This window comes from Adiantum capillus-veneris, chromosome 14 (assembly GCF_014529385.1).
Source record: "Adiantum capillus-veneris isolate H3 chromosome 14, ASM1452938v2, whole genome shotgun sequence".
NCBI classification, from domain to species: Eukaryota; Viridiplantae; Streptophyta; class Polypodiopsida; order Polypodiales; family Pteridaceae; genus Adiantum; species Adiantum capillus-veneris.
In genome coordinates, this window is record NC_140944.1 from 151,290,605 (window position 1) to 151,311,544 (window position 20,940).

At 45.8% G+C, this 20,940-nt stretch overlaps 2 protein-coding genes across 5 annotated transcripts in view; both read left to right on the forward strand.

Moving 5' to 3' along the window:
• The window catches only part of FANCM (DEAD/DEAH box RNA helicase family protein), a 207,891-nt gene that overhangs the window by 39,895 nt on the left and 147,056 nt on the right, over positions 1–20,940 (forward strand). The gene's annotated exons all lie outside the window — the stretch shown is intronic.
• LOC147443366 (uncharacterized) lies at positions 7,014–9,482 on the forward strand. Its single transcript, XM_086529251.1, has 4 exons — positions 7,014–8,329; positions 8,418–8,977; positions 9,104–9,154; positions 9,231–9,482. The coding sequence occupies exons 1-4, from the start codon at positions 8,253–8,255 to the stop codon at positions 9,329–9,331; spliced, it is 789 nt and encodes a 262-aa protein (XP_086385377.1). The 5' UTR covers positions 7,014–8,252; the 3' UTR covers positions 9,332–9,482.

Genomic DNA, 20,940 nt, shown 5'->3' on the forward strand with positions numbered 1-20,940 from the left:
CATATCCTGCTATTTGCTGGTGTCCCTGTGAATCTGCTAGTCTCAATCTCGAGCTGATGTGAGGACGTGCGTATCTGGCCAATGGCACAACACAAACCATGCGAAAGATGCGTGTCCATATAGCTAGGTGGAATCACAAACCCATCCCCCGTAGGTGGAGAAGATGCTCTCTATAGAAAGCCATCTTCGTGCCCAACTTCTGTAACGGCTCTATCCATGTCCTCCTCGTATCGAGTTGGATCAGATCTTGACGAATGAGTCTATTAATCTCTACTCGTGTCAGAGACCTCAAGGGTGCCTGTAGAGAGTATTGAAAAGGAGGTAACCTGTCCATGGTGAAACCATGTGCGTGAAACCATGATGCCATCGGTGCATACCAGCATGATGTATCCCCATTAAGAGCTGAGAGAGAGAGAGAGAGAGAGAGAGAGAGAGAGAGAGAGAGAGAGAGAGAGAGAGAGAGAGAGAGAGAGAGAGAGAGAGAGAGAGAGAGAGAGAGAGAGAAAGCGAGAGAGAGAAAACGTCCAAGATTCCTATCGGGTTTCCCTTTTTCTCGTTCTTCAGTCTAGCCCATTCTTCATGGCGGCTTTGCCGGTCTCGAGTGCTACGCACGGCGCTCCATCACCACTTGCCTGTCGCGTGGACTGTACTGGCGACCTGTTGACACGCATTGACTCCAAAATACAACACTTGGCACAGCATGCCTTGGTTGGTCGGATGATTGGACAGTCTCCACCTCGCTCTTCCATACGTGATTGGTGTCAGACTGCATTGGGCACTACTCAGGGACGGGTCTCGGAGCTTACGCTTCTTGGCAGAGGCATATTCATGGTACGTCTTTCAGATCCCGCCACTGCCTCAGCTCTCCTGGCTCGGTCTCCGATACTCTCTGATCGCAGGATGATATACTTGATGAGGTGGTATCCCGAGTTTACTACTGAGGAGTTTGACAGTCGACACCTTATTCCCAGATTCCCTCTGACGCTCTCCTTCCCGGATATGCCTCTCCATTTTATTGATGAGCATCTCCTTCACATGATTGCTGCTCATTTTGGCACAGTAGTTCCAGGATCCTGCATCTTTTCCTTTGGTCCACCTCGCATCCAGGTCCTGGTGTTTGGGGATACTTCATTGCCAGATACAGTTACTGTGGCTGTGCGCGATCGAGACTACTCTTGCCGAATGGTAGCCAGGGCAGTGCTTACGTTGTCACGAGATGGGACACTTGGCACGAGATTGCCCCACTCTGCCCCGCCATCGGCGACAACAACAGCCAGCTCCTGGCACTCATGCTCAGTCACGTGGTCAGCGTCAACAACCGATTCCTCCTACTACTACTCGAGCACCTTGACAGCCTGCAGGTGCTCCTCGAGCTTCAACCCCCCATGTCCCTCCCTCTGCTTCAGTTCCTACTGAGAATGCATGGCAGACAGTGGGTCGTAACCATTCATTCCGTCCTTGTCAGCAACCTTCACCGCATGCAACCCCCACTGTTACCTCTCTTGCTTCCTCTCAAGTTTCCACCACCCCATTACCCCCTGCTTCTCCTCGCCATTCTTCCTCTTTAGCACAGGATCACTTACCTCTACTACCAGCTCCTCTTTCTCTTGCCGTTCACCCGCCCGCTCCTTCTCCTCTTCCCGAGATCCCTATTCCCATGCAGATGGATCTTTCCCCGCTATTACCTCTCCCTTTTACTCCTCCCCCTCTCGCCTTTGGTCCCCCCCCTCCACCTTCTGGTCCTCCCCCTCCTTCAACCGCTCATACTTACGTCCCACGCAGTTTTCTCAGCTGCTGTCCTCTTTCCTGGGGCACTCATCGGGCTGAAATGTGTGGTGACTCAGAAGGACCACTGCTGGTACAACTCTACCTTATGCATCACAAGCCAGGTTGTGTTCCCTCTTTAATAGGCAGTCGCTCTCAGCCCACCCATTCCTTTTTCCTTCCAATCCACGCAGCTCAGGAATGGTTTGAGGATTAGGTTCTACATTTTGTGCATGCCCAATCTATGGCTCAGCTTCATTCATGGTTGTCTACTTCCGCTCCGGATGTACTGTCTCCACACTTCCCCTCCTGTATTGGTGCTATGGAATGGAGTGATGTTTATGCTTGCTATTCATTGCCTATGGTCATTCATGTATCCTGAGATGTGGTGCTTCCTATGTCTATGCGCATTTGGGGTGTCAAAGCTGTAGCATCAGTAATGCAATGTAAACAAGCTGAGGTCCGTAGTTGGTGCAATGAGACGCCATATTTTAGAGAAGGCTTGCGGGTTGCTTTCCTACCGCCCGAAGCACACCCCTTGGATGGTCCAGCTGCCTCCAAGAAGATGCGCAGTTAGTCAAATGCTTTACCAATTTTTTCATGCAGACTATGGATTTACATGTAGTTTCTTGGAATGCTAATGGTTTACAGACTTCTCAAGTAAGAGGTTCCCGCAAGCTTTTACTTCGCAGAGATTTGCACGCTCATGTAGTAGGCACTGTGGATATATTACTAGTACAGGAGCATAAGATTGCCACTCCCTTTGGTAATCTCATGCCCTCCGGCGCCCACACTTTTTGGGAGCCTGCTCTAGGCATTCATGGACAGAGTTGCGGTGTATGCATTTCAGTGGGGCCACGTTACTTGGCCTCAGTTCAGCAGCATGGCACCCTTGTTGCTGGCAGAGCAATCTATGTGTCTCTTCGGATTCAGGACTCTATCATTGGTTTTATGTCAGTCTACGCACCCACTACTCCTCGGAAGAGGGCTACTTTTTGGGCCTCTTTGGCTACTGTTCTACCTGCTGTAGACTCTTGGTTTGTAGGAGGCGACTTCAACAATGTCGAAAGCGACTCTGATTGGCGATCCATCACTCCTCCTGTTCTATCATCCATCTCTCTCGATGAGCAGTCAGATTGGGATCGATTTCTTCTAGCTATTCAAGGTGTTAGTGCATGGCACATACCCTCTTTTGGTCATCACCTTGCTACACTTCATTACTCGTGGGGGTTTCAGAGACAGCAGGGGAGATTATTAGAGCGACTTGATCGTTTTTACATTGGCCCTTGGGCAGCAGCTCTAGGTGGATTTACTACTATTTGGAGAGGGACCAGCCTCTCAGATCACTTACCCATCTCATTGTTTATCTCCTTCACTAGATTCTCTGCACAGAGACGGGGCTGTCGCATCCCTGACAATGTTCTCACCACTGAAGTTTTGCAGCAACAGATTCGTGACTTATGGTCCACGGGTGCTTCTTATTGTGGTCCCCCTGGAGAGTTCCTTGCTCATTGCATTACTCAGTCTAGTATTTACTGCCGCGATCAGACTGCTATTATTCATCGACAATTGAGAGTACGTGAGTCTGATCTTCACATTCCTCTTGGTTCCAAACAACGCTTGCTTGAGGAGTGGCCTCATGATGCTTATCTCGCTGCTAGACAGACAGAGCTCACAGAGGAAATTCGTCGCGTACAGGAGGCTAGGTCTGAGTTCACTCATCATGCTTCAGTATCTCATTGGATAGCTAAAGCTGATCGAATGAATAAAGCCTTCTTCGCTGCGTATAGAGAGCGTCCTCCTGGCACCACCCTTCGGACTTTGTGCGATGCTCAGGGGACACTTCATATGCATCCTGATGTTATTCTCGATATGTCTGCAGATTATTTTGAGGCATTGTTCACTGCTAATGTATGCATTGTTCACTGCTAATGTATGCACTATTGAGGTTTTACTTGCCCGTGAGCAGATCTGGCATCACACTCGACGCCGTTGTACAGAAACTATGGCCGAGATCTTGTTGGCACCCTTCACACTTGCAGAGCTTCATGTTGCTATCGAGAGTCTAGATCCATCCTCCTGCCCAGGAGAGGATGGCCTCACTAGAGCTTTCTTTTTGACTTATTGGGATGCATTGCATATACCACTGCTTCGCGGTTGTCAGGACATCTTTGCATCAGGATATATGCATCCGGATCTTTGCTCAGGTCTCATATCTCTTATTCCGAAAGGGGGTGGCACAACTCAGCTCCGCCAGTGGAGACCTATTACCCTACTCCCTTCGGTCTATAAGATATTAGCGTTACTGATCAGTCATCGCTTGCGATCGTTCTTACCAGATATTATTCATACTTCTCAGACAGGCTTTGTCATGGATCGATGCATACTGGATAATATCTTCACTTTTTATGAGGCAGTAGAGTGGGCCAGATCATCTTCTGAACCTCTCGCTTTTTTCATTCTTGACTTTGAGAAAGCATACGACCGTGTTGAGTGGGACTTTCTCGAAGGATCATTAGCCAGGATGGGTTTCCCCTCGCAATGGATCGCAGGCATTTCCACTCTTTTCAGGACTGCCAGTAGTGCTATTACTATTGGTGGTCGTGTCAGTTGCAGTTTTGAGCTCTCTCGATCTGTCCGACAGGGATGTCCTTTAGCAGCATATCTGTATCTGTTTGTTGGAGAGACTATGTCAGATTTTCTTCGTGCTTAGAGTCGTGCATTTCGTGGCTTGACCATGCCAGTACCTTCAGCTCCGGACCTTATCGATCAGGAGTTCACTGATGACACTCTGCTGATGTTGCACTATTTGCTACTAGCTCTTGATGCCATGCGGGAGGCCTTGACGGTTTTTTGCATTGCCAGTGGTGCACGTATTAACTGGCATAAATCCTATGGGTTACTAGTTGGCAATGATGACATACCTACTTGGGGGGTAGCTGATGGTTTCACATGGCTGCAGCCGGGTCAGACATGCAGATATCTGGGCTTTCAGGTTGGATTTGATGTTTCCTCACAGTAGCAGTTTGCACCCGTTCTACAGTCTATTCGTAGGAAGCTATGTCATTGGTCTTCACGTCATCTGTCGTTGGCTGGCCGTGCATTGGTCGTCAACCAGGTCATTCTGGCTACAGTATGGTATACGGCCTCTTGTTGGATGCTACATTCAGGAGTGATAGCTCAGCTCCGCAGACTAGTGCGGAACTTTTTATGGAGTGGCACAGATGGGACTACTGATACTCGTGCTCGGGTTCGCTAGTCCACGATTATTCGAACTCGATCAGAGGGCGGCCTTGGCATTATTGATCCAGAATTACAGAGTCGCGCCCTTCTTACCAAGCTTATTGTTCGGGGTCTTTTTCCCGGCCAAGAACCTTGGAAGATGCTTCTTCAGGCCGCTATTCGCACAGCAACTCCACGCCTTGGCACTAGAGATGGTCATACTTGGCGTACAGGGTATCGTTTCCTCTTTACGGATGCCCCCTTGTCCACCAGCACTCTCTCACCCTTCATCCGATCACTCCTTCAGATTTGGGTTTCCATGAGACAAACTCTCATACGCTCACCTCCCTCATGTCGTGAGGAGATTGAGCGCTAGCCTCTCATTTGGAATGATGCAGTTCTTGATTCTTCGGTTAACCCTCCCCGTCAGCTTGGAGAGAGGACTCACATTGATTGGGTTGCTTAGGACACTGGCCTGCTGCCTCTATGCGGTTGTTTCATGAGACGCGTATGCTGGATGCAGATTTTGTAGCAGAACATTATGACATTGGTCGCAGGGTGACAGACAGACTTCTTGAGATTGACTCCCCCATTCCTTCACAGTGTGACGCAGTCATGCGAGGCACGGTTCAGATGCCTCCACATAGTGGCTGGGAAGGTCTCTTTGCTCAGAGCACTCTGTTATTAGTTCGTTTAGACGCCATGCTGTTCACAGTTGATTCAGACTCCTCTCAGGGGATTCATGCTCCCACCTCTCCGCACCTTGTCTACACCGGCGCTCGATGGGAGGCCATACGAGTAGTTGGCTCTCGCGGAAAGCGTCATTGTGTTGACCCCCGTTTCGCATCCGCTGATGCTGCCCTTTGGAGGCTTTGGGTGTGGGAGGGTCGTGCCTTATCTCAGCTTTATTGGGACCCAGGAGAGTGGCATTGGCCTCACTCTAACTCCACCAGTGCACATGTATCATTTTTTGAGTACACTGTCAGAATTGGAAGATTAGCATTGATGAGAGAGCACCCAGAGCAGCCCACTCGTATGCGTTTCTGGTTACATTCAGGTCTCTCCCATGCCTATCTACAATAGTTTTGGTCAGCCATCTGGGATTTACATGCGGCTCGTCGTATTTCTTTTTTCATGTGGATGATTGCACATGCAGGACTTCCAGTTGGGACTTGGCTAGCTACTCTGGGTCATGATCCGTTATGCACTCGATGTCCTTCGCGACTACATGAGTCACCGGCCCACTGTCTTTGGTCATGCTCCTCTTCTTATACAGTGTGGCTACCGGTCTGCTTTTTACTTAGCAGAGCAGGTGTTCAGGATGGATTTCTCACTTGGGGCTCTGTCTCATGGTTGATGCCGATGCCCGGACCGCATCTTTTCTATGAGGGCTCAGACACAGATCCATCTCTTATGCTTACCTCGACTGGTTATCGGCGAGGAACTTTGGCTATGTTACCACAGATCGCATGGCAGGGGGATCCTCAGACACGCGATGAAGTTTTTTCAGTCATCACTAGCATTACACTATGGAATATTTGGAGAGCTCGTTGTCTTCACATTCTCAGTGCGGCTCCACAGCTCCTTCAGGATATCCTTACTGCCATTTGGCTGGACATCATTCACACCCTGATTTGGCAGTGGGATTCTTCCTCAGGTACATCTAGAGCAGCCGAGGCTCGACGATTTGTCTCTCTTCGGCGTTGGGCCCGAGCTCCACTCTTTTTCACACTTACAGGTGGTCAGATTATATGGCATTATGCCCCCCCCCTCAGTGGTTTCTACTCCACTCATCACACAGACCACCATGAGATTGTACTAGCCGAGTTGTCACTATAGTGGCTCTCACCCTTACATTCAGCTTGTATACCCCACGTGACATGCTATTTTGGCATCCGTTGGGGATCATATTGTACTCAGTAATATATAGCTCTGATTTTTCCAAGAGAGAGAGAGAGAGAGAGAGAGAGAGAGAGAGAGAGAGAGAGAGAGAGAGAGAGAGAGAGAGAGAGAGAGAGAGAGAGAGAGAGAGAAATGAAATGAAATGAAATGTTATATTAACGTCTTCAAAAGGCCAAAATGACCTATGAGACCAATCAGTTACAAAATAGTGAATCTAATACCATGTCTGGGTACAAAAGAACTAGAAAAGAACTAGAAGTGAAACAAAATACTACTACTACTACTACAATCTAAAACTACGTGGGTGTAGCAGCTGATACAATAGGTACCCGGTAAACTGGATGTAACAGTGTGTGAAACAAAGATGGAAGAAATGGTGAGGATCCATCCTCATCTGCACTCTGGATGTCGAGAGAGTATGGCTCGAATCTTTCTGTTGTAGTCTCCGTCGATGCTGTGTAGCTCCTCTCCTCAGTCGCGGTCGTCTGTATCTCTGTAGCTCCAATGCTCGGTCGATGAGAGTGCCAGTAGTGGTCGAATGAGAGAGAGAGAGAGAGAGAGAGAGAGAGAGAGAGAGAGAGAGAGAGAAAGAAAGAAAGATTTTTAACGTCTATGTCAGGCCGAAATCGGCCTATGAGACAAATCAAAGAAAGAAAGAAAGATTTTTAACGTCTATGTCAGGCCGAAATCGGCCTATGAGACAAATCGGCCTATGAGAGAGAGAGAGAGAGAGAGAGAGAGAGAGAGAGAGATGTATAAATCACCTGCCCAGAGAGAAAGAGATATGTGCCTCTTCTCATGCCCACAAAGGAGGACACATCATGCCCTTGCTCCAATTGTGCACCCCAACCTGTTTGCTTCTGTTTAAATTGTGTGCCTAGAAGTGTTATTTTTGAGCCCTGCAAGTGCCCTCTGAAACCCAAATATTTCCTCTCGCTTGGAGATGCAATATGTCATAGAGTTGCACACTGTCGATGTGCTAAACTGACTCGTACCCCCCCTTGGCTTTGCATCGAGCAACTCGCATTGGAGAAAGCCTACAAACCAGCTATTCGTAGATATCCTCTCCCTTCTTGACACAAGTGCAGCCATGTTTTCCTCACCTTCTTCATCAGCAGTCCCCCTCTTCACGCCATTCAAGCCTAAGTCATCTCAACCTCCTGAACCGTTGTGGAAGTATGTGGCTGCGAATGCATCATTTGTGAAGGGAGGCAGCAAGAAATGGTCATGCTCCTTTTGCAAGCTACATTTTGCTGGCTCTTATCCACGTGTACAGGCTCATCTTCTTGGCATCAGAAACCAGGGGATCCAATTGTGTTGTAAGATCTCAGCCGAAGAGCGAGCAAGCTTGACTAAAGAAGACCATGATAGGCCGCCTTGAAGCAAAAGATGACCAACGACTCATTCAACAAGAAATGGGCTACACAACCTTCTGTGGAAGGTATGTTCAAGAATGCATCTCGAGAGGAAGTAGATGAGGCAATTGGTCGATGCTTTTATAAATGTGGTTTGCCATTTGTTCTTGCAAGATCTCCTTACTTTCAAAACATGGTGAGTGCAATTGCTTCATTTGGTAAGGGATACAAGGCTCCTAACTATGAAAAGATTCGCACAACGCTCCTAGACAAGGAAAAGGCGAGAATCTGTCATCAACTGTCAGGTATAGAGTCCAGCTGGGAACATTTTGGATGCTCCATAGTCTCAGATGGGTGGACAGACACAGCAAAGAGGCCCTTGATAAACTTTATGGTCTCGAGTGCAGGAGGTGTGTTCTTCAAGAGGTCTATTGATACTTCAGGCAGCTCGAAGACAGGAGACTTTATAGCTGCTGCACTTCTGGCCATAATTAGAGAGGTGGGTGAGCAAAATGTTGTGCAGGCCATTACCGACAGTGCTGCCAATTGCAAGCTTGCTGGGCACCTAGTGGAGGAAGTGTTTCCACACATATGTTGGATGCCATGTGCCACTCACTGCTTGAATCTTTTGCTGAAGGACTTGGCTCTTATAGGGTGGATGGACAAAGCTATCAATGAAGGGAAGGAGGTCCAGCAATTCATCTCCAACCACGATGCAACCAGGGCAATGTTTAGTAAGTTTGTTGAAGCTTGTAAGGCCTGCTGACACTCGATTCGCTTCAAACTTCATGATGTTGCATCGGTTGGTGAGGGTAAAGAGCCCCTTGAAGCAGCTAGTCACTAGTGAGGAGTGGGATTAGTGGAGAAACAAAATGAGCAAGTTGATACCATTGATAAACGGGTGCTATCAGGTGACTTTTGGGTTAATGTAGAGAAAAATGTCAAGGTTTTGTGGCCGGTCATGGCAATGCTTCGTGTGGTTGACAGGGATGAACCCATCATGGGTGCGGTGTATGAGGCCATTGTCAGATGCTAGAGCAAATCAAGGAGATTTTGAAAGAAGACACAGATGGGGCCACCATGTATGAGGAGATTCGCGAGCTTGCACAAGAGCGCTGGGACATGCTTCATTCTCCTCTTCATGCCACAGCCTTTCTTCTGAACCCATTATTATTTTCAAAGAAGCCATACAAAGATAAGGAGGTCATGAAAGGGTGGAGAAAGACATTGGATAGGGTGGGCAGGAATGAGGTAGAGAAGACAATGTTAAAAGCACAGTTGTCAGACTACATCGGGCTTCAAGGAGAATTTGAAGACACCTCAGCTTTTGGTGACATGCAAAAGCTTTCTCCTATTGCATGGTGGGAGAACTATGGCACAGGAGCTCTAAATTTGCAAAGGCTTGCAATTCGTGTCTTGTCTCAAGTTTCAAGCGCTTCAGCATGCGAAAGGAATTGGTCCACTTATGGCTTCATACATTCTTTGAAGCGTAACCGCCTAAGGCACAGCAAGGCAGATGATTTGGTCTATGTACACAGCAATCTAAGGTTCATTTCACGCAAACAACCTTCTTATTCTTCAGGTCCAAGCAAGGCATGGGATGTATTGGATGGGGATTCATTGGATTGTTCTTTTGAGGATGATGATATGTTCCCATTGTAACTGTTATGTCATCAGTTAATTGATTAATCACTAGTGTCCACTTTGTCCTAATAGCCTCTAAAGTTTGGGTGTTGTAAGTTGTTGCTTTCTATTTGTTCAAAGACTCAGCCATGCTGGTCTTCAAAGTGTAAAATTTGTCATATTCAGTAAGTCTCAATAATTTACATTTCATCGAGAAATTTACATTTTTTGATAGTAGAGACTCATTCTACCCCCGACGTTTCCTTGGGTTTGGTGTTGCCGTTTCCTCAGGTTTCTTTCTAGTGACGTTTCCAAGTAGGAAACGTTTCTGCAACAGAGAATACGACACCAGGGACGTTGTAAAACCCTCCTCCAAGGCCCCACTCTCGATGGCGAGAGTGGTCTACTATTGATTGCACAATCTGATACAATGATGCTGATGCAAGTCTAATGGGACTATGTCGATGCCGTCGGAGTGGACGACGAGGACAATGCTAAGGCTGAAAACTGAGTGCTTTGAATCTGCAACTGCTTGCTGAATTTCTATGGCTGAAACCGCTGTTTCGTATGGCTTGAAATGCTGGATAGCCTGAGCAAAAACGCTGCCTTGCTCTGGTTCCAAAACGCTAGTCTGCTGGCTGATTTACCTGCTGAAATCGCCCAAGGCACCAGGCTGATTAGTTAAAACGCTATGAAGCAAGGCTGAAATGATTGTCTAAAACGCATGTTCATGGCTGAATTCTGCTGCTTTCAACACGCTGAACAGGTTGCTGCAAATCGCCAAGAAAAACGCTGTCTATGGCTGAGGTAATGCTGCAGAAAACGCTGCCTTCTGGTGCTTTCAAACACTGGATAGGCTGCCTGTTTGCTTGCTGAAATCGCTATCTGCAGGGCTGACTGCTAGTGGAGAATCGTCTATGCAAGGTGGCTGAAAACGCTGAGGCTATTGGATCAACAAAACGCTGGAGTCCTTTGGGAAAAATGACAGGTTGCTGGTTCTTGTTCTTGCTGAGAGTCGGCCTGCTGAGCAATGCTCTTGTTGCCTCATTTGCCAGAAAGTGCTAGCTTTGGTTTGCTTATATATTATCTTAGCAAAATTGCCCTACCTAGTTCCCAACAAAAGTCAATAAATAAGTGAAAAATGTCAAAAATAGGAGATAATGGGCAGCCCTGTTTCACCCCAATAGTAGAGTGAACTAAATCAGATACCCCTTCCGGAGTGCGTACATGTCCCATCACTGATCTGTACAAAGCCATAATCCCCCAGATGAGAGAGAGAGAGAGAGAGAGAGAGAGAGAGAGAGAGAGAGTGAAATGAAATGAAATGTTATATTAACGTCTTCAAAAGGCCATAATGACCTATGAGACCCGAAAGTTACAAAGTGGTGGATCTGATACAAAGTCAGAGTAACAAAATAACCTAACAACAGTACAAAACAAAGATATATACTATGGGGTCCTAAGCTGATCGATGTGAAACGGTTGCGGTTTTGGACATAGTTTCGACTTTTCCTTAACCAAAGAACTTGAACACAGTGGACTAAGTCTACTTGAACCAAGCAAAAGCTCTTAAGCCCAGAAATCATGTCTACCCTAAAGTCAAACGCAGCTTACACAAGCTTGGAGATCCCGACGATAAGAGGAATATCCTCCCACAATGGATCTTCCAAACTTGCAATTGATAAAGATCCATCTTGTTGAGAGAGTTTGGATGATTGGTCATGAGAGTGAAGGACTGTATAGATACATTGATGACAATGAGGTCAATCTTTATAGGTGCTCAGATCCATACCTAGAAGAGATAACATATTACAAGCTCTTATATGTCTACACATATGGAGTCGACTGTCAATGGAGATCTATAGTTGTCGACAAGTATGGACGAGAATACAGAGTTGTAGAAAGCACAAATCCACAGACTGTACTAGAAAGAGGTGGATATTTGGTCAATGAAGGACCACAAATACCTCCACCAAACACGAGAATTCCTATAGGAATTCCAAGAAGAGAGCCACCATGATTCCCTTCAAGAGCGATAACGAGAGAAGGATTGGGAGAGTCTCTGGTTAGACTTGTAGACAATCGACGAGTTAGACCATCCCAAGTCCAGAAATGGGTAAACAGAAAATACTCCGGAGATAAAGATCCGAGAGATCACGTAACGGCTCTTAGAAGAGTGATTAGAGCAGAGGAAGTTTCAGATTTTGCGACACAGTTTGCGGGATTTGGATTGACTCTAGAAGATGATGCAGCTATATGGTTTGACTCGGTGGAAAAATGGGATTTTGAGACCCTAGATGAGCTGTTTGAGGAGTTTATTGAAGAATTCTCGCCAAAAGGCATTGCTCACAATACGGTCTTGCAAATCCATAGATTCAAACAGAAAGAGAATGAATCAGTACGCAAAGCATCATTACGGCTCAAGAGATATGTTAAGCTCTGTCCAAGAGCGGAATTACCTACGCAAGCACGACTAATGCTGATCTTTATCCAGGGAATGAGACATGTGGGCCTTCAGAAGGATCTGCATATGATAAGGAGGATGACACTAAACGAGTTGATCAAAGAAGCTCTTTATCTAGTGGATAACTGTGAGGCATACAAAGAAAAGCACTTAAAGAGTCAAGGAGATGACACATCCTCTCAACACAGTGTTTCACAGATAAGTGAGTCCATTGCCAAGCTAATGGCACCTATTGATTAAGAAAAGCTTATCGACGACTTGGTCAAGAGGTTGATTCCTCTTGTAAGGTCTGATTCGGGAGAGCCGAAGTGGTGTGAAATTGAGAGAAAATGGACGAACCATACGGGGGAAGAGTGCTATTATAGCATGGAAAATGCTAGGGAGAGGTATGTACAACCTGTTCCAGAAGCACCTACTCCACCTAGATACATTATGGGGAATGCGCCAGGACCAGTAGGAGTTTTAAGGCCACAGCTTGTCTTAGGACAACAACCTCCGCTGCCAGGTGCTAGAATGCAGGTAGACATGAGATACATGCCAATGATGGAAGCATCAAATAAACCAACGCCAGTACCAACTACAATGTGGTATAGAAACCAAAGTGAGTACTATCCTTCGGAGCAACAAAATGTGAGAGAAACACATGGAGTGGTGAGACCGGTATAACCTCCACCTCCTGGGTTTCGGTCGAAAGAAAGAAGGTATGAAATGGACGAAAGGACATTGCGATTCATTGCAAATAGCGGCTTATCTAGGTCAAAGCTTGCTTATAGCCAAGAGGAAATGCTAAAAGAATCTCCTCAACCAGAGACAGATTGTCACAAAAGTCGTGACAACCACTTGGTCAAACAATGTCCTCATACGGAGATCATTGAAGTAAATGCCTATTGTCTTGAGTGTGGCATCACTCACTTGATCCCCGATTGCCCAAAAAACCCAAACCAAATCAGGAAAATCACGACAAATGTATTAGGGATTGTTCAGCTCCCTAGTAGCTCAGAAAATGAAAATGTTGTACCAGTTCATGTAGTTACGAGAGCACAAGCTCAAAAGAAAGCTGATGAGAATCCAGAGACAAAGAACACGGAAAGTGACACGAGTCCAAAGAAAGATGATGGACCAAAGACAGACGCACCTAGTCAGAAACCAAGAGCAAATGAAATAGTTGGAAAGCTAGAAAGACTAGGATGAAAGCACGCAGGGAACGAGAGCAAAAATCCCTAGCTGAGAAGCTTACCGAAGCTGAGGAGAAGATAAAACAACATGAGGAAAAGGAGGCACCTTCTCTTACACAGATGGTTAAACTTCTAGAAGAACCATCCACGGATGAGAAACCGAGAAGTGCTAGTTCAAGAGGATCTGTGTTGGCAGAGAAGGTTAACGAGACATTAGATGCCCTCTTGAAAGCCTATGATGTGAGACTCAAAAACAACCAAACCCAAGAACACAGGTGGACGACATATCCCTATGCAGAACTAGAAAAGCAAAGGTTTGAAATGTGTCAGAAAATGATTCAAACAGCCCAAGCTTTACTAGAACCACCAGTTGCAAAACCTGAGGATGTGATCCGTGTCCTGCCTACACAAGTAATCCCACCAAACCAGGAACTAAAAGAGCCAGATCCTAGTCAAGAGCACAGACCAAACCTCAAAGACCCAGCATTAGAACCAAGGATAGTACTGAATACCACGGATAACTCTTCCGAGGGATTTCACCAAGCTATACCTGTCACCAACGTGTGACTACTATCTATCCTTTTTGTTGATTTCTTTCTTATTATCTATTTACTTTCACTTTTTGGAAACACCCCTCGGGAAATCTAACTGCCCTGCATTGCATAGCTAGTGTGGAACTGTCCAGAGGGAGTCCAGGCCTGAGGGCAAGAGAGCACTAAGGTTGGACAAGGACTATGGTTAGCCAAGTGGGGTCATTGACTAGCCAAAGTGGAATCCTTTGCTACAGAGGCTACATTTCAATTCTGGGTGTGGCCACAGTGTACAAAGAGGGTCGGATGACCTAGAAAGATACAATGGCAGCATCTCCTAAAATATAGGGAACTGCTATTTTGGGACCTGAAAATGTCTTCGCGTCATTACGTGCAGTTTGACATGGGGATCATTTTGTTACTCTGTGGCCAAGTCAACAGAGGCTGCAGGTGAGATATTTTTAGACCCGAGGGTCTAAAGCGGGAAAATGCACAAATGAGTGACACTTGGCACTATGAGGCCAGTTTACTATTTATAGAGAAGGCAAAAACGTGATTTATAGCTGGGAGGCTCATTTTGCAAGTTTCTGTCACAGGTTAAGAGCTATGGAGTGCTTGCTTTCCCTCTTATGCACAGTGCGGTGCCAGGAGTGATGCCCTGCACGCTACGCACTGCCCTCTCTCTCCCCTTTGGCAGTATGTTATGCCCCACTAGTGGGCTCTTCATTTGACCAATGTACAGTTGTGTGGGTTCATGCGCGATTGTCGAGGCAAGAGCCTCTTGCACAGGTACTGGATTAGCTAGCGGCTAATCTCCCCGCAGATACAAGTGAATTCGGAGAGGTTTCACGCCAGAAATCTCGTCCGATTCAAAGGGCAAGTAGCCCTACAGGTGCGGGAGCTCGAGGACTTGCTACGGATGCGACCGGCACGCGAAACGGAGCCCGAAACAGTGAATTACAGCCTGCTGTGTATTTTTGCAGGTTTAGGGTTTTGGCCCTAAACGGACCCTAATACCCCCAGGAGGTTCGGGGACGCAAGGGGACCGCTGTACAGATGATCGGGCGCATTTTCAGGGCTGAAAACAGAGAATTCAGCGTGCTGCAGATTCTCGCCAGGTTTTGCAAAGTGCCCGTATGCGTCGGGAAAGTCGGCCAATGGGTGGGAATACTGACTGTGAAGGGTTCTAGTACAGTTATGTTGCCGAAATCGGGCTGGAACAGTGGAAATTCAGTCGAGTTTGTGCGGGGCAGCTTGTAGGGAACCACAGCGTTTATTCCCTCTTTTGAACAATAAAGAAATACCGAAAGGGGCGCCTAAGTTAGGGGCCAATCTGGTGTCGGTCTACTCATACAGGTGCAATCTTGCAGCCTGTATCCCTCTCCCCTTTGTTGTGTCTTGAAAGTACAGGTAAAATAGACGACTAATAATGGGTGAAAGCTAAATCAAGGTTTGAAGTAAAGTCTACCGCCCTTTTTGGATTGAATAGGCCGGTTTCAATACCTGAGGATTGTAAAGAGATAGATGGTCTTGACGAATTGTGGAAACAAGTCAGAGAGGCCAATGAAGCCGATGACCTAAGAAGATTAGTAGACAAGACTAGTGAAGAACGAGGAGTGTTTCTACCACCAATAGAGGAATTTGAGACTGGATCTCAAATGAATCTAGACGTGCGATCGTATTGGGGCGACAAAGGATCTGTACAATCTATGGATAGTCAACCCCATTCGCTAAGAACACTATCGTCCTACATGGGAGAGTACGGGACCAAGTCAGATATGGTTGCAGTCCCATCACAGAGACTGTCTCCCAACAAGGCCATCGATTCAAAGGGGCTAGTAGATATTCTATCTACCCCAGTCACCTGTATAATAATGTTAGCCGAGTTGTTCAGAATAAGACCAAACATGTGGGCTAATGTGGGTAAATGTCTAGAGAAATTTGGTGTAAAAACCCCAATGACTCAAATCGAGGAAGGCATCAAAGAGCTTGAAATGCCTCAACTAAATACTAGGCTAGTGCCATTAAACAAGGTAGGCGAGTATTACGAGGGAGAAGATGGAAACACCACCCTTCCTGTGGAATTCAATGGTGTTAAAACCATGGCAACCCCTGACAGTGGAGCTGGTGTGGCCATTGCAACCAAAGAGGTTTGGAAAAAATGGGGAAAACCTACCTTGATATCCACATGAATGACCCTGTAGCTTGCAGACGGACACAAGGAAAAGCCCCTAGGACTGCTAGAAAAAGTACTTGTTACTTCTTGTGGCATTGAATATGAATACACTTTTGCTGTTGTTGACTTTGGCAAGAAGAACAACTATGACATCATTCTGGGAAGACCATTCATGCGACAATTGAAAATGGTCCAAGATTGGGGTTATGACCACATATACCCGAGACATATGGAAACCATAACAAAGATAAACTTGAGGGACCATAGCTATAAGGATGTGACGAGAACACCGGTTGAGGAGTTTGATTCCGCCACAGTAGCCAGCTTGGTTAGGTAAGCCTAAAGAACTGTGGATGTGCGGAGCTTCACAATGTGGTAGCTTGAAACGTGAGGAATGTATCCTAGAGCGGGTTATAGAGGATATGGACTATATCCCAGAACCATTTCCTGTAGAAGAGTTAGAGCCTTTTGGATGGGAACACATCTTGGCTACTCTGGACGTGTGCACCGTGGAGGATGCTCCCACAACAAAGTTTTGTGATGAAATTGGCTATGATGTCGTTCCTTATTTTGCAGCGAGTGTAATCCAGGAAAACGAAGAGAACGAGACATCAACAAGCTCTCGATATAAGGAGCAAACAAAGAAATGTGGAGAATCAAAAGATGAAGAAGACGACGAGTTCTATGACTCTGTAGAACACTTCGAGCTTCAAGAAGATCAACGACCCGGGAATCAATGTCATCGCTACACGAATAACGTGCATCAAAAGTGGATTCCAAAGTCCTCGGTGAAGACACAGCCACCACAAGCATCCTCATACATGGCTCCTAATAAGGATGCAAAGACTCAGCTAGAAGGAATACGACCAGAGCAACGAGCTAACAATGCTCTAATCAATGGGCTAGAAAAGTCCTCCAAGAAACTACCACCCACGAGCAAACAGACAATAATTTTCCACTACCAGTCAAAAAATCAAGGGAAAGTACAAGAAGTCAACCTTGCTGAGGATAGTAACGATAGTGATGAATCTTACGACATCCCCTATCATCAACTCAGGCCATCACTATCACCAACCCCTTCAGCAACAACCACGACAGGTCAAAAGAATAGGACAACAAGTCAAAGCCAAAAAGCTCGACAAATTTGGATACCAAAAAGCCAGATCGGCCAAAAACAGATATGGATCAAGAAGACAAAGATCTCTAATGACAAATCACAAGATCCAACACCAAAACAAAAACAAGGAAAGCGTGCACGAACGGGTAAGAATATCACAAAGTCGCAAGCTTTTACAACTTAGGTTTGGGCTCCAAAGAAGTTGAATCAAGCACAAAAAGTCAGGAATTCATTTGGATTCCAAAACAACCACAGTATCAACTTTCAAAGCCTGAATCCCGTCCCCAACCAAGCGTACAAGGGCTGAAGCAAAGACCACTGTTGACTCACACAACAAAAAGGTGAATCCCAAAGAAGTCTCTTCAAACACAAACGAAGCACGGGCAAGTATGGGTTCCCAAACGAGCGTCAGCAACAAATCAGTCAATAATCGCAAAGAAATGGGTCCCAAAGAAGAACAACAAAACTGATGTCAGTGCATCGCCGCTTGAATTCTTACAATTCTTCCTACGATTACAGTACAATTAGAAGAGAGCAAGTCGCTTCAATCAAGCAACGATACAGGAGCTTCAAAGACCATTACATTGCTTAGAATAGAAAGCCTCGTCAACAAATGCCAATAAGCAAATTGCTTATACCCACATCTTGCACAACATAAATCTTTTCTATGCATTGATTGTGTATGCATAATAGGGCTACATTACAAGGCCTGCATAGACACAACTTTTAATTGCCCAAGCACAACACATACCCTTTGCGATACCCTGTCGTAAAAGATGACTCCAAATAGGAAGGGGGGAGGCATTCTGAATGCGGACCTAACATTATGACTATTAGAGGGCAATGTTTTGTGAGGTGCATTGAATTTTTGCGTTTTATTGTGATAATTTTTTGACGAAATTTAGAGTATATGTCCTCATAGTAGTGTTACAGAGGAGTATGGGGACAAAATCCATATATGAGTCCCTAGGGACATGTGTATAGTGTACATAGCATTTAGATTTCTATTTGAATGATTTTTCTTTTGTTGAGTTGTTTTAAGATTTTCTTTGTTTATTATTAAGAAAAAAAAAAAAATCCATAATCCACATGAAGAAAAGACTAATGAGAGGCCTGAGCACTACAAAGAGAAGAAGGTACAGGAAAACGATGAAATCACGAAGTATATCTCAGCAGCCACTACAACAGCCGAAGAACTTGTCACAAAGCAGTGTCAACATGCAACCGACAAGTCATACAAGTCAGAGTCGAGTAGCTAAGCCACAAAATGAGTGAGGTGTTAGTCCCAAAGCTTCAAGTAATATTCTCTGTGGTCTAAGCGTCTTAGCTATTCTAGGTACTGCTCAAGTTGGAAGAGTTGAGCATATTTATGTTGTGTCGCTCATGCTGGTATAGGTGAGCAAAAGAGTCGAAGTCTAAGTACTTAAGTATGGTGAAGTGAAGGAGAAGGTCCAAAAGACACTCATGTACTGAGCACAGTGAGATACGAGTGGAGAAACTTCTACATCGAAAACCCTTCTTGGAAAGGTGGCCACATACACACATACGGAAGGTAACTCACCTAATCATGCCAGATTCGTACGAAACTTAAGGAACACCATCCCCTCACTAGGATACACCTGTCCCTACGCTTCTACACTCAAAACCCTCACTCTAAACCCGTCTGCAGAAAACGCGTAGGATGACAGAGCAGAATTTTGAAAGTGCCCGAAACTGAAATTTATGAGTACCTATGCGTAGCTTATGTCGCCACGATTCTATAGACTACTAGCACGCAGAAAACAGACATCGTTTGATACACTTACGACCACAAATAGCTCGTAGATGCGTCGGCGTGTGCGCTTCGTCTCGCATGGAATACTTGGCGTTGTCGCGTAGCTCTCCTCGAGCCTACAACAATGGTGCAGTCGGATCTCCAATGTGTTGAGCGAGCCGAGCGTAGCAAGAAGATAAAGCTCACGCTCACTCTCTTTCTCTCTCACACACAGTAGACCCCAGCGCTAAAATTTTGATTATGATAAAAAGTCCCCCTTTACAAAATGACCTAGGTACCTTATATACTAAGGCTACCTTAGGTTTAACCAAAAATGGGGTTGAAAGGGTCAAATGGCTTTGTATTTACAATCTGGAAGTGCCATTGCACCCCGGCTTCTGAAATTAGAATAACTACTCATTACAAATGACGTTTATAGCCATAATCCGCAGCATTTCATAACTCGCAAAAGATAAGACTTTGGTACGAAACTTGAGTTATGTTGTGTTGTTGACCCAGCGGTCAACACTCCCCCCTTCTGCGTTCATGTCATCCCCGACATGACCTGATTGTCGATGGCGATGTGGTCTTTGCTGTCGTTTTGGCTTCATCTGTTGCACTGCTTGTAACTTTGTCGAACCACAACAAGAACTATGATCCATTGGAGCGGACATCTATCATCATAACCATTCATCTTTTGAGATCCTCTGATTATTTTTATGTCTGCACTTCTTCATTGGGGACTTCTTTGTTCCTGTGCAATCATGTTGTTAGTGTTGTCTGCAGCTTTGTCATTGTAGGCCATTCTTCGACTCGCCATTGAGGAGAAGTATGCTATGATTTGAAATTGGTGCTCCAATTCATTTGTCAATTGATTTGAGTAGCATTTCCTTATTGTTGATGTAGAAGGAATATGTACAAGAGGATGGTGATAGGTGTCTTTAGATTAGGGTCTAAAACCTGGATGACCAAAGGGAAAAAACCCGGTGGGAAAAAAAATTGCCTTTGGTATACGCTCTTATTGGAGTTGAGCAGTTGAACGTGAAGTACATGTTCATGAAAGGTGAGTGCTTGGGTGAAACACGGAAAGAGTGCCTGATGCAAGTGTCAATTATGGGACACTCTATATGCATATGAGAAATTTGTCACCAAAAGCATGCAATGTGAAAGAAGGGGATGATGGGTGTTTCGAGGAATAAATGTAGCACATGTGACATCAAAAGATGTCTCAATAGGTGGTGTAGTTGAGGGCAGTGAGGTTCTTGATTGTGGTTTAGTTGGCCTTCCTGAGTGTTGTATGTGTAGGATGGTCTCAGCCTGACAAGCTAAAGAGATTTCCTCCGTGTGCCTATCGTGTCATCTGTGTCCTCGATTGACATTATGTTGATCTAGGTAGTGTTTGCATGCACTTCATGGGTGTGTGAGTCGCTAGAGAGAGAGAGAGAGAGAGAGAGAGAGAGAGAGAGAGAGAGAGAGAGAGAGAGAGAGAGAGAGAGAGAGAGAGAGAAATGAAATGAAATGATATATTTACGTCTACAAAAGGCCAAAATGACCTATGGGACCATCACGGTTACAAAATGATGTGTCTGATACCCTGTTTGTAGAACTGAAAAGATGAAAAAACTATGAAAGAAAAACTAGACTGAAAGCTGTAGTGACAAGCTTGGGGGGGGGGGGGGGGGGGGGGGGGCATTGACTAGAGACTCTCTAGCCAGTACAACAATCCAATGATACAAAACTCATGCACATGAAGAAACTGAGGGTGAGGGAGCATCTGCACATCAGGGTCCCAAGATGTCCAGCATCGGCCGCTGGCGAATCTCATCAATGTCCTCCATAGTAAGCACTCTGGCTGGGCG